Source organism: Microcaecilia unicolor, chromosome 14 (genome assembly GCF_901765095.1).
Source record: "Microcaecilia unicolor chromosome 14, aMicUni1.1, whole genome shotgun sequence".
Lineage (NCBI taxonomy): Eukaryota > Metazoa > Chordata > Amphibia > Gymnophiona > Siphonopidae > Microcaecilia > Microcaecilia unicolor.
This window is the reverse complement of record NC_044044.1, coordinates 48,032,781-48,045,683: the sequence shown is the minus strand read 5'-3', so window position 1 is coordinate 48,045,683 and position 12,903 is coordinate 48,032,781. Positions and strand designations below refer to the sequence as shown.

The window sequence follows — 12,903 nt, the reverse complement described above, 5'->3', positions numbered from 1 at the left end:
TTCTTTCAAGCTGCCTGTGCAGTAGGGTGCAGCCTCTTTTTACCTCTCTAAGCGCATTATTTTGGTAATGCATAGGTAAATGGTCATGGATTTGATATACTGCCTTTCTGTGGGTACCACCAAAATGGTTTAAATATACTATACGCAGGTACTTTTTCTGTCCCTAGTGTGCTCACAATCTAAGTTTGTACCTGGGGCAGTGGAGGGTTAAATGATTTGCCCAGGGTCAGAAGGAGCTGCAGTGGGAATCGAACCTAGTTCCCCAGGTTCTCAGTCCACTGCACTAACCATTAGGCAGCTAGTCTGCTTTCGGGAGGTTCTCAATAATAACCCAGTGAGTGAGCTCAAAGTTCAAGAGTCCTGCTTCCTTCCCTCTGTCTGTCTGTCTCTCTAGCCCTCTGGGGTCAACCAGGTTTGGAAAAATGTCTCCTGCTTGCATCCAATTACTGCCGATAAGAAATGATGCCATATATGATAATGAGGCGTATTTTCAAAGCACTTTGGGAGGCTAAGTTCCATAGGTTTCTATGGAACTTTGGGAGGCTAAGTGCTTTGAAAATGAGCCTCAATGTCTGTGTTGCATGATCTAGTCCAAAAGCAAGGTGGATGGTGTAGTGTGAGGGACTCTCCAGTTCTGCAGGGGCATCTGATGAGAGCTTGTTTCACTGGTTTTTTGTCTTGCTGTCAGTTCCTCCAGAGGACCCCATCATAGACGGCTCTCCAGAGATTCTTCTCCGGGCTGGGACACCCTATAATTTGACGTGCCATGCCCGCAGTGCTAAGCCTGCCGCAAGCATCATGTGGTTCCGAGATGGCACACCACAGGAAGGAGCCATTGACACCACAGTAAGGAGAACATAAGAGTTACCCTACTGGTCAGACCAGAGTTCCATAACCCAGTATCTTTATTTATTTTTTATTACATTTGTACCCCGCGCTTTCCCACTCATGGCAGGCTCAATGCGGCAGGCAAAGGAGGGTTAAGTGACTTGCCCAGAGTCACAAGGAGCTGCCTGTGCCGGGAATCGAACTCAGTTCCTCAGTTCCCCAGGACCAGAGTCCACCACCCTAACCACTAGGCCACTCCTCCACTGTTGCTACTATTTGAGATTCTACATGGATTCCACTAGCAACATTCCATGTAGAAGTCGGCCCTTGCAGATCACCAATGTGGCTGCGCAGGCTTCTGCTTCTGTGAGTCTGACGTCCTGCACGTACGTGCAGGACATTAGACTCACAGAAACAGAAGCCTGCGCAGCCTTCTACATGGAATGTTGCTAGTGGAATAGCAACATTCCATGTAGAATCTCCAATAGTAGCAACATTCCATGTAGAATCTCCAATAGTAGCAACATTCCATGTAGAATCTCCAACAGTATCTATTTTATTTTTGTTACATTTGTACCCTGCGCTTTCCCACTCATGGCAGGCTCAATGCGGCAGGCAAAGGAGGGTTAAGTGACTTGCCCAGAGTCACAAGGAGCTGCCTGTGCCGGGAATCGAACTCAGTTCCTCAGTTCCCCAGGACCAAAATCCACCACCCTAACCACTAGGCCACTCCTCCACTTGTTTCTAATAGTGGCCAATCCAGGTCACAAGTACCTGGAAGAGTCCCCAAAACAGCAAGATTCCAGACTACTTTCCCCCAGAAATAAGCAGTGGCTTTCCCAGGTCTACCTTAATAATGGTTGATGGGCTTTTTCTCCAGGAATTTGTTCAAACCTTTTATAAACCCAGCTATATTAACTGCATTTACCACTTGCTCCAGCAATGAGTTCTGGAGCTTAGCTATAGATAGAGCAAAAAAAAAAGGTGAAAATTCAAAGTTGTTATCCTGTTCCAACTCAGGCAAATAATGGTGTTAACCTTTCCCTCCTTCCCTCTTCCACCCATCTGTCTTTCATCCTTTACAGGAAGTATTATCAGATGGGAAGAGAGAGACCACAACCAGCTCTCTTTTGATCAACCCAACAGACCAGGACATTGGTCGAGTGTTCACTTGCAAAACTACCAATGAAGCCGCTCCATCGGGAAAAGAGACATCTATCAAGCTCAATGTCCACCGTGAGTATCCCCTGTGGGACACTTTATTCTTAATGTCCCCCTCCCTAAACACTGTCTCCCTTCCCCTGTTATCCAGTGTGTGTGGTTCTCAGTCTTTTAACTGGAGAAGCAGGACCAATACAAAGAGGTAGAGCCACTGAAAGGGGTAGCTAGGATTAGTACTCTGCATCTGGCACAGGTGGAGATGGTATTCAGAAAGGATGTGAAGAAAGTACAGGTTGGAATCACTAGAGATCATAAAAAATGGGATTCAGAAAAAGTCAGTACTACTACTACCATAAATCATTTCTATAGCGCTACCAGTCGTACGCAGTGCTTCACAATTGAACATGAAGAAAAGACAGTCCCTGCTCAAAAGTCAGTAATAGTTCTTTAATGAGAACCAGATGGGAAAGGTCATGTTGGAAGTCTTCTTCAATAGTTCCTTAATGAGAGCCAGTTGGGAAGCAGTCATGATGGAGGCCTTGCTTAATGGTTCATTGAGGAGGAGTCATGATGGAGGCCTTGCTTGATGGTCTCTTGATGAGAACCGGATGGGAAGAGATTATGATGGAGGCCTTACTTAATGGCTCCTTGATGACAGTCAGATGGGAAGCAGTCTTCTATGATGTTTCCTTGATGAGAGCCAGATAGGGAGGGGTCATGATTGAGGTCTTCCTTGATGAGAGCCAGATAGGAAGAGATCATGATGGAGGCCTTGCTTTATTCTTTCTTGATGAAAGCCAGATGGGAAGGAATCATGATATAGGTCTTCCTCAGTGGTTCCTTGATGAGATCTAGATGAGTCATGATGGAAGTCTTGTCTGATGGGAGCCAGACGGAAGGAAGTTAGGGAGCATGCACACAGTGATTTTCTGATGAGAGATGAATGGGAATGAGTAAGAGACAGATCATCTATAATGGCTTTATGAGTACGAGATACCAAGCCGAGACAAGACAAATGGAAAAAAACAATCCATTGAATGTGAAGGGATCTAAGCCATCCAAATCAAGGACCTTCTCCTGAGGTGTGAATCCAGGCTGGGAATAGTTCCTTAATGAGAGCCAGTGGAAGTGTTGCTGAAGGAAAGGATCGTGAATTTCCCAGAATCCAGTAGGTTACAAGATCTGAGACAACATGGTTTTACCAAAGGTAAATCATGCCAAATAAATCTAATTGAATTCTTGAACTGATTAAATTCTTTAACTGGGTGACCAGAGAATTGGATCGAGGACATGAGCTAGATGTAATCTACTTAGATTTCAGCAAAGCCTTTGACAAAGTTCCTCATAGGTGGCTCTTGAATAAACTGGATTAGGAACTAGTTGATAGACAGATGACAGAGTGTGGTGGTTAATGGAATTCACTCGGAGGAAGGAAAGATGAGTAATGGAGTGCCTCGAGGATGGAGTTTTCAAGGGTGATGATACGGAGGAACTGAAAGAAATCTCAGTGAACCTGGAAGATGTACTGAACCAAATTGATAAATTAAAGAGTAGTAGATCACCTGGACCAGATGGCATACATCCAAGGGTACTCAAAGAACTCAAGCATGAAATTGCTGATCTGCTGTTAATAATATGTAACCTGTCATTAAAATTGTCCGTAGTACCTGAAAATTGGAGGGTGGCCAACGTAACCCCAATTTTTAAAAAGGGTTCTAGGGGTGATCCAGGAAATTACAGACCGGTAAGCCTGTTGTCAGTGCCGGGCAAAATAGTGTAAACTATTATAAAGAATAAAATTACAGAACATGTGGACAAACATGGTTTAATGGGACAGAGTCAGCATGGGTTCAGCCGACGGAAGTCTTGCCTCACCAATTTGCTTCATTTCTTTGAAGGCATGAATAAACATATGGATAAAGGTGAGCTGGTTGATGTAGTGTATCTAGATTTTCAGAAAGCTTTTGATAAAGTTCCTCATGAGAGACTCCTGAGAAAATTAAAGAGTCATGGGATAGGCGGCAAGGTTCTAGGTGTGGATTTGAAATTGCTTATTGGACAGAAAACAGAGGGTAGGGTTAAATGGTCATGTCTGTCAATGGAGGAGGGTGAACAGTGGAGTGCCGCAGGGATCGGTTCTGGGACCAGTGCTATTTAGCTTAGTGCATTGCAGTAATCAAGTGTTGATGTTATCATGGCATGCACAACTGGGATAAGATTTCCCTTCTCGATGTAAGGAGAGAGGCAGTGTAGCTGTCGCAAATAGTAGAAGCAGCTCTTGAAGGTTGCTTGGATTTGGGGAGTCAAGAGTATGTGCTGAGTCTAACTGTATTATATATATAGTATAATATAAATATATAATGTAAACAGCAGGCTAGGGCCCCCGACTCCTCACTCAGATAAAAGGTGCAGCACTGTCAGGTTTTTATATTTATGCCGTATGTGTGCTGCACATCTGATGAAGCCTGTAATGTTTGGTCCTTATCCAAATGACAACATGCATTAATTATATCATCACAAAGAGAGTATAGACACAGAAACGTCAGCATGGAAGTCTTCGAAAAACACCTAGTGAGCGCAGCGGGAAGAGGAAGCCAGCGGCATGCGCATCCTCTGGATTCAAGACACACAGGGTAGCATGAGAGCCTGTCACGGACTCGGGCCGTGAGCGGCTCTGGCACTAGCTGGGCTGGAGGAGAAAGCAGGAGCCAGGGAAGTGGTGAAGGAAGACGTGAACAGAGCAAGTCCAGAGCGCGTCTGTGTTGCTGGAAAAAGAGAGAGAGAGAGAGAGATGGCTTGTCAAGAAGAAAAATCAATAGTGGCCTGCTGAACTGATAACACTTAATAAAAGATGATTTGCTTTTAGTCAACCTTTACAACATAATAATATATGACTCTGCTGCACTAAGTGATATATAATATATATATTTACTCCATAGCTCTGCATAATATATGCAATCCACAGCATATAATACATACATTCTGCTATACTATGTAATAAATATACTTCACAGTCTTAATATATACCATCCACTGCATATAATATTTGTATTCTGCTGTACTATATAATAAATAGACTCTACAGTGTATAATATGTACCATCTACAACATATAGTATAAGCATTGTGCTGTACTATATAATAAATACACTCCACAGTCTTAATATATACCATTCACAGCATATAATATATGCATTCTACTGTACTATATAATAAATAGACTCTACAGTGTATAATATGTACCATCTACAGCATATAGTATATGCAGTCTAATGTACTATGTAATATATAATATATACATTCTACAGCCTATAATTTATATACTCTACAGCATATAATATAAGAAGTCTGCTACACTATATTATATATACATTCCACAGTGTATAATATATACCGTATATACTCCATGATTCTAATATATACATTCCACAACATATACTATGTACACTCTGACAATAATATTTACACTCCACTGCACCATATAATTATACATTACATGGCTCTGTATAATATATATACTCCACAGCATATAATATGCCCACCGTTCTGCTCTATGTAATATATTCAATAGATTTATATAATTAATAATAATAATCAAATGTATTTGTAGCCCCCATTATCATGACATCCTAAGCAAAGAACAAATTTACATACATAATAAAATAACACAGTACAAACATTACATCATAAAACATATCATCAGAAAGAAAATAATCAGTTGTGTAAACAAAATAGTGTAGTGTAAGTAGGAGGCAAAACTCTCTCTCTCTCTCTCTCTCTCTCTCTATATATATATATATATATATATAATAACAGTGTTCTCACTATTCTAGCAGTCCATACACCTGAAGGAAGAAGTGGATTTTCAATTCCTTCTTAAACTGATCAATGTTCTGTATTGAACGAATCTCGGTAGGTAACGCATTCCAGAGCCTTGGACCAATGACATAAAAAATAGAAGGTCTATACGCTTGCTGAAAAGATGGAGCATCAAGCAAGTTTATTTGAGAAGACCTCGGAGAGCGAGCAGACTGATATCGTCTTAGAGTAGAACCTAGCAGTGGGGAAACACAGTTATTGAAATCTTAAATTCAATACGACATTTGATTGGGAGGAAGTGCAAGGCCTTTAAAATAGGAGAATGTGACTAAATCACGATGTGATTTTATTTATTTATTTAGATTTTACTCACACCTTTTTCAGTAGTAGCTCAAGGTGAGTTACATTCAGGTACTCTGGATATTTCTCTGTCCCAGGAGGGCTCACAATCTAAGTTGGTACCTGAGGCAACGGAGGGTTAAGTGACTTGCCCAAGATCACAAGGAGCAGCGGTGGGATTTGAACCCGGCCACCTCTGGATTACAAGACCGGTGTTCTAACCACTAGGCCACTCCTTCACTAGGAACATTCTGTGTAGAATCACCAATAATAGCAACATTCCATCTAGAATCTCAAATAGTAGCAACGTTCGATGTTCCACTGCACTAACCACTAGGCTACTCTTCCATTAGCAACGTTCCATGTAGAAGCCTGCCCTTGCAGATCAGCAACGTGCAGGACGTCAGACTCACAGAAACAGATGCCTGCACGACTGATCTGCAAGGGCAGGCTTCTGTTTCTCTGTCCCAGGAGGGCTCACAGTCTAAGTTTGTACCTGAGGCAACGGAGGGTTAAGTGACTTGCCCAAGATCACAAGGAGCAGCAGTGGATAACCCTAGTTGTGGAAATCTGGATCACTTGCAATGCCAACGAAAAAGCCTTTTGCAATAGTCCATTAAAGCACAAAGCACGCTTTGAACTATCTTACTGAAGGCTTCATATGTCTAATTATTCTCAATTTCTAGAAGACTTTATGAATTACATTCAGAACCTGCTTTGTAATCACAGAGTCAAGTTGAACTCCCTAATCTCTCTTAAAATTACTGAATTCATTTTAACCACATAATATATACTAGGGGTGGGCAACAAGAACGTTTGTGTTTCTTGTCATTTCTGGGAATGTTTGATTTGATCATTTGTTTTGTCTCGGGAGCAACGACGTCGAGCGTACACTCTTTTGAAAGAGGGAACGCCGTGCAAATTCCTTTCCAGAGAGCCAGCGCGTGTGCAGTGTTTAGCATTGCGAGCTGGCTCTCGCAGGCGCAGTGGTGCCCCATCGAGAAGAGAGTGGACAATGTTTCAGAAAGCGTGCGCCCTCTTTCAAGAGAGCACGCTAGTCTTGGTAAATGAAAAAAAAAAAACCCCTCAAATAATTTGTGTTTTTTTTCAGCTCATGTCATGCAGCAATATGGGATCTGCTGTTCACCTTTCCAATGTTGTTGCAAATGGCAGCCCGTTCCTATTATTTACTCGCCACAGCATACAACATATACGCTCTACCATGCTGCATAATGTATGCTTTCTGTGGCTTTAATATATACACTTCCAGGTCAATATTCAAAGTGATTTAACCGGCTAAAAATAGCTCCCGACTGTTCAGGGACAACCGGTCATTTTCAGCAGCTGTTAACTGGACTTAACTGAAAACTAGCCATCTTGGGAGCGTGCGTTTCAGCGGTGGATTTAACACTTAACCGGCCAAGGTAACTGCATAAGTAGGCCTGCAGCCCTGTCTTGATACGGTTCACCATGGCCAGCTAAGTGCTGAATATCTCACTTAGGGGTCCTCATGCAGGCCTGCCGCATGGTAAAAGGGCATTACTGCGGGACACGCTGAGGTGTCCCGTGGTAGTTTGGCCAGCAGTGTGCGCTACTCCTGCAGTAAAAAACAAAATATTTTTTAAATTTTTTGTCGCAGGAGGGCATGTCTGGGAGCAGAGAGAGTAGGTGTGCCTGAGCTAATCGGATTGTGCGGGCATGTTACTGCATGCTATCTGATTAGCGCATGAGTAGCACGGGGAGCCCTTACGGCCACCTAAATAGGTAAGGGCTCATGGCAGAATTGCCACTTGCTCCTGTCACTTTCTAGCTGTGGTTGGCTTTTTTTTTTTTAATGGCCATGCGCTAATTTCACAGTAATCCAAAAATAATTCTACAATTAATTATGAGTGTTCAAGGGTAGGTGGAAATCAATTGAAAAAAGGTGGAGAAAAAAAAGACCTCAGTGAAAACCGGATACACCTCTTAGTAAAGGACACACCTTTTAATTAGAGAGGGAACCTCTTAATCATTAGTCTTTTTAAAAAAATTCCACGTTATTAACTTTCATATTTATCATACCATCTCACCCTTATAAACACTCATAATTAATTGTAGAATTATTTTTGGATTACTGTGGATTGAATATTCTACCTATTCCGATATTTTAGCATGCGCTAATTTCCCCATTAGCGAACTACAGTTACGACTACTGACAACCATCCCCCTAGACCTTGGATAGCCATACTGGGTCAGACCAATGGCTCATCCAGCCCAGTATCCTGCTTCCAACAGTGGGCCAAATAGTACCAACATTCCAGAACCTCAAAGAGTAGCAAGATTCCGGAATGCCAAAGAATAGCAAGATTCCATGCAGAATCCCAGAGAGTAGCAACATTGAACCTGGCAGAAACCCAAGTAGTAGCAACATTCCGGAATCCCAAAGAGCAACAAGATTCCATGCTACCCAATCCTAGGGACAGCAATTGCTTCCCAATATCCATCTCAATAACCGACTATGGACTTTTGCCTCCAGGTACTTGTCCAAACCTTTTTCAAACCCCTATACGCTAACTGCTGTTACCACAACCTCCGGCAGCGAGTTCCAGAGCTTAACTATTCTTTGAGTGAAAAAATTTTTCCTCCTATTTGGTTTAAAAGTATTTCCATGTAATTTCATTGAGTGTCCCTTGGTCTTAGTACTTTTTGGAAGAGTGAAAAATCAATTCACTTTTACCTGTTTTACACTGCTCAGGATTTTGGTAGACCTCAATCATTTCCCCCCCTCAGCTGTCTCTTTTTGAAGCATAAGAGTCCTAACCTCGTTAGCCTTTCTTCATACACCCTTGGAAACTGCAAGTAGCAGCATTCGACATCACTATTTACACACGTAAGACTTGTTCTCATGTGTAAAAGCTGCTATTTACACAGGCGAATGCCACACTAGCCTTCCGAGATGGCTTACATTTCATCACACTGTATAATACATATACTTTGACTTGTATAATATCTGCATTTGGCCCCCTAATTCTATATGTGGTGCTGAAAATTGTACGCACAGATTTGGGCATACACCGAATTTGTACGCACAATTCAATTGAACAAGTCAATTAGTTCCAATTGCTGGACGCTAATTGGCAACAGTTTGCATTTACACACGCATCTTTAGACTCGGTATTCTAATATGTGCGGATCCGAAAAAGGGGGCGTGGCCGTAGGAGGGGCATGAGCGGGTCGGGGCATTCCTAGAATTTGCACGCAGTGTTATAGATTTAGGCAGACGGATTTACCCCAGGATTCAGTTGGTGCAAATCCTTGCAGCTAAAGTTGGCCTCGGATTCTTTTTTTTTCAGCGCCCAAATTTGGGCGCCATTTAGAGAATTTAGCCCTTGATGCTACCATTGGGCAGTGGCGTAGCTAGGTGGATCGCCAGGGGAGCGGCCACAAACGGACTTCTTACGGCGCCAGCGCATATCTTATTACGCTGCCTGCCAGTCCGTTGCACCTATGCGCATCTGCTCATTCTGCTGTCTGCTCCCCTCGATATCTCAACCTGGCTACGCTTCTGCCGTTGGGTATTCCAGATAGGGGTTGTTTCTTCTAAACTTCATGCTTGTGCATTCTGCCTACAAGTACCAGAATGCACTGGGGATGATACAGGAAATGTTTTAAGACTCCCACTACATAGCAGTTTCAGCCACTCTCCAACACTATATAAATCTTTCAATGGCAATAAGTGTGCCTAAGGTCTTTACTTGCCAGGCAGTAGCCAAGGGCCTTCTCAGCTGTAAAATAAGAATAATGTGAAAAGCTGAAACAACTTGGATGCAAGACGGGATCCTGAAAATACTCTGGTGCCCAGGGTCTGCTCAGAATTAGTGCAGTGAGGCTGTACGCCATGACAAGGTGTAGTGTGGATATAGGTTCTGTCTGTATCGCTAAACCATTGTAAAGTGCTTTTCTACATCCAGTGTAAATATCATATTGCAGAAAGATTGTGTATTGCAAGGTGCTTAAATGCCTACTTTTTTCTCCCCTGTTCTTTACCGCTTCTCCCTCCCCTAAATCTCTCGCTTTTTGTTCCCTACAATCTGATTTCCCCTTTTGGCTGGCCAGCGGTCCCCATCTCCTCTTATAAATGACCTGTGATGCTTTCTTTCTCCGTTTCCCAGATCCCCCAACAGTCACCTTGTCAATCCATCCCCAGACGGTACAGGAAGGAGAAAGGGTTGTTTTCACCTGCATGGCTGCCGCTAATCCCGAGATCAAAGGCTACAGGTCAGCATTGCTGGGAACGAAGACAGGTCACCACCACTCATTTTATTCCCAGGATGCTAGCAATAGCTATGAGAGAGCTTTTTCTACTGGTCAAAGGCTGTTGGAGGGAGCACAGTCAGCTGGGAGCAAGAAGCAAGGAGGTTTAATGACAGGAGGCAGAATGACGCCAAAAATGCTGAAGCCAGTTCCCGCAGTAGCTGCCATCTTGGTTTGTCCAAAACAATAGCAAAGCTAGATTTTGCAATCTCTCTGTTGGGTGGGGATCATTGGGAGGGGGGGAAGAGGTTGGGGAGTTTTCAAGAGTCTGGGGAGGGGAGGGTTAAATTCAAAATATATTTCAGTGCTCCACAGCTTGCTTTGCTATCTGCAATGATGTATTGTGGATTTCAGTGCTGTGCTTTGTGGCTTTATTTTTTTTGCTTATGATGGCAATAAAGATTTTTATTGTCACCATAAGCAAACATTAAAGGCATATAGCACAGCACTGAAATCCACAATACAGCACTGCACTTAAAGCAGGCTATGGAGCAGACAACAACATTTTAAATATACCCCTCCCCTCTTCAGCTTCGGGCAGGAGCTGATGCTGGTTCCACTGCCCGTGAGCCTCCGCCAGTTGGGTCTCCCTTTCCTTTCTTTGTCTGCCCACCGTGGCTCTGTCCTCGACCTTCCAGGGCTATTTCCCATGACTGGGCTCCCTGCCTTTCAATCTTTTGGACGCTCGCGCCATTGCAGCCCGAAGAGGACTTGAAGGATGTCGGAACATGACAATATGGACAAGACGATTAAGGTAGGACTGAGAGAAGCGCTGGAATGCTTGATTATAATGGAGGTGGGGAGTGATAAAACCTGCATCCCCTTCCCTGGGCTATCGTCCTGTCACCTCTCACGGTGCTTGATTTTCTCTCCCTATCTGCCTGAAACTCATGTACGTTGAATTTTCTTTTTTTTTCTTAAGGTATCGGGATGGAATAGAGCCTAGTTTGAATCATGTTTTGGCAAAATGTGACCTTTCCATATTTATTATGGGAACCGGTCTTTGGTTAGAATTCTCTTGATACTGGGGTAGCGTGTTTTGCATTGTTTTCAATAGCGCTTGCTATTGTTTTGGACAAACCAAGGTGGTGGCAAACTTCGCCCACTGGTTTCAGCCCAGATAATGGGCCCAATAATGTCATAGCACCTCCTGTCATTAAACCTCCTTGGTAAGAAATTGTGGGAGGAAGCACAGGAAGCTGGGAAAGCTCTTCTATTGGTTGGGACTGTGGGAAGGAGCACAGGCAGCTGGGAGTGGTCTTTTATTGGTGAGAAGCTGTAGGAGTGAGCACAAGCAGCTGGGAAAGATCTTCTATTGGTCAGAAGCTGTGGGAGTGAGCACAGGCAGCTGGGAAAGCTCTTCTATTGGTCAGAAGCTGTGGGAGTGAGCAAAGGCAGTTGGGAAAGCTCTTTTATTGGTCAGAAGCTGTGGGAGTGAGCACAGGCAGCTGGGAAAGTTTTTCTATTGGTTAGAAGTGGTGGAAGGAAGCTGGAAGCTCTTCCATTGGTCAGAAACTGTGGGTGGGAGCACAGACAACTGAGAGAGTTATTTTATTGCTCAGGAACTGTGGGAGAAAACCCAGGAGGTTAGAAGTATTTTCATGGTCAGAAGCAATGTCAAGGAGCTATTGGGAGCTGTACATATCAATATGTTGTGGTTTGTTTTGCCAACAGCTGAACCTAAAAATTTCTATAAGGTTCAGCATTTGCCTAAAAAACAAAACAAAAAAAATTATTTCATATCTAAAAGCCTTATGTAAGAACACAGAGCAGTAACACTGCACCCTGAGGAATAGGCGGTGTGTATGTTCTTGTGTGGTGGGGATAGGCTTTCCTGTTTAAAAAAAATAAAAGGAATTCTTTTTATTTTTGTTTAGGGTTTTTGTGTGTGTGTGTGTTTTGTATACTTTTTTTAAAAAATTGCAAACCACTTTGTTCTGAAAAGAAAAGCAGGCTATGAATTTTAATAAAACAAAGACATAAAACACAATGGGACTTAACCAGCATTTTCACCCAGGCCTGAGTTTATCCCCATTGCACTCATGGGCTGGAAGCTTCTGATTTCTTTTATAAAAGTGTGGATCACAGTCCCTGGGAGAAGGGGTTAATACCAGGGCTTACTTGGCGAAAACTGGAGCACTTGTGACCCTGCAGAAAGAGTTTTTTAATTGAAAAATAAAAAGTACTAATCTGTCTCACGGGACCTTTAAAAAAAGCAATTTGATTTGAAAACGGACTCTGCAGAATGGAAGAGGGTAACAAGAATTTTCATGCAGAGCCTGGGGGGAAACACTGGGTAGCTTTTTAAAAATGTTATCCCATAGTTGCATCGAAGGAGTCCCTTCCTTTGTCAGTTCATAAGAATTAAAAGTTTACTGCAGGCCTGTGAGGTGAGCCATAAATCCTGCCTCTGTGTGAGTGGTGGTGGGGGGGGGGGGGGGGGGGGGGAGGGCTGCGTTTTTTT

General features: G+C 43.1%; 1 protein-coding gene across 1 annotated transcript in view; it reads left to right on the top strand.

Moving 5' to 3' along the window:
• The window catches only part of KIRREL1 (kirre like nephrin family adhesion molecule 1), a 240,734-nt gene that overhangs the window by 189,048 nt on the left and 38,783 nt on the right, over positions 1-12,903 (top strand). Inside the window, exons 4-6 of the mRNA XM_030187989.1 lie at positions 689-846; positions 1,914-2,064; positions 10,298-10,403. Of these exons, the coding sequence (XP_030043849.1) occupies positions 689-846; positions 1,914-2,064; positions 10,298-10,403 (415 nt within the window). The remainder of the gene's footprint in view (positions 1-688; positions 847-1,913; positions 2,065-10,297; positions 10,404-12,903) is intronic.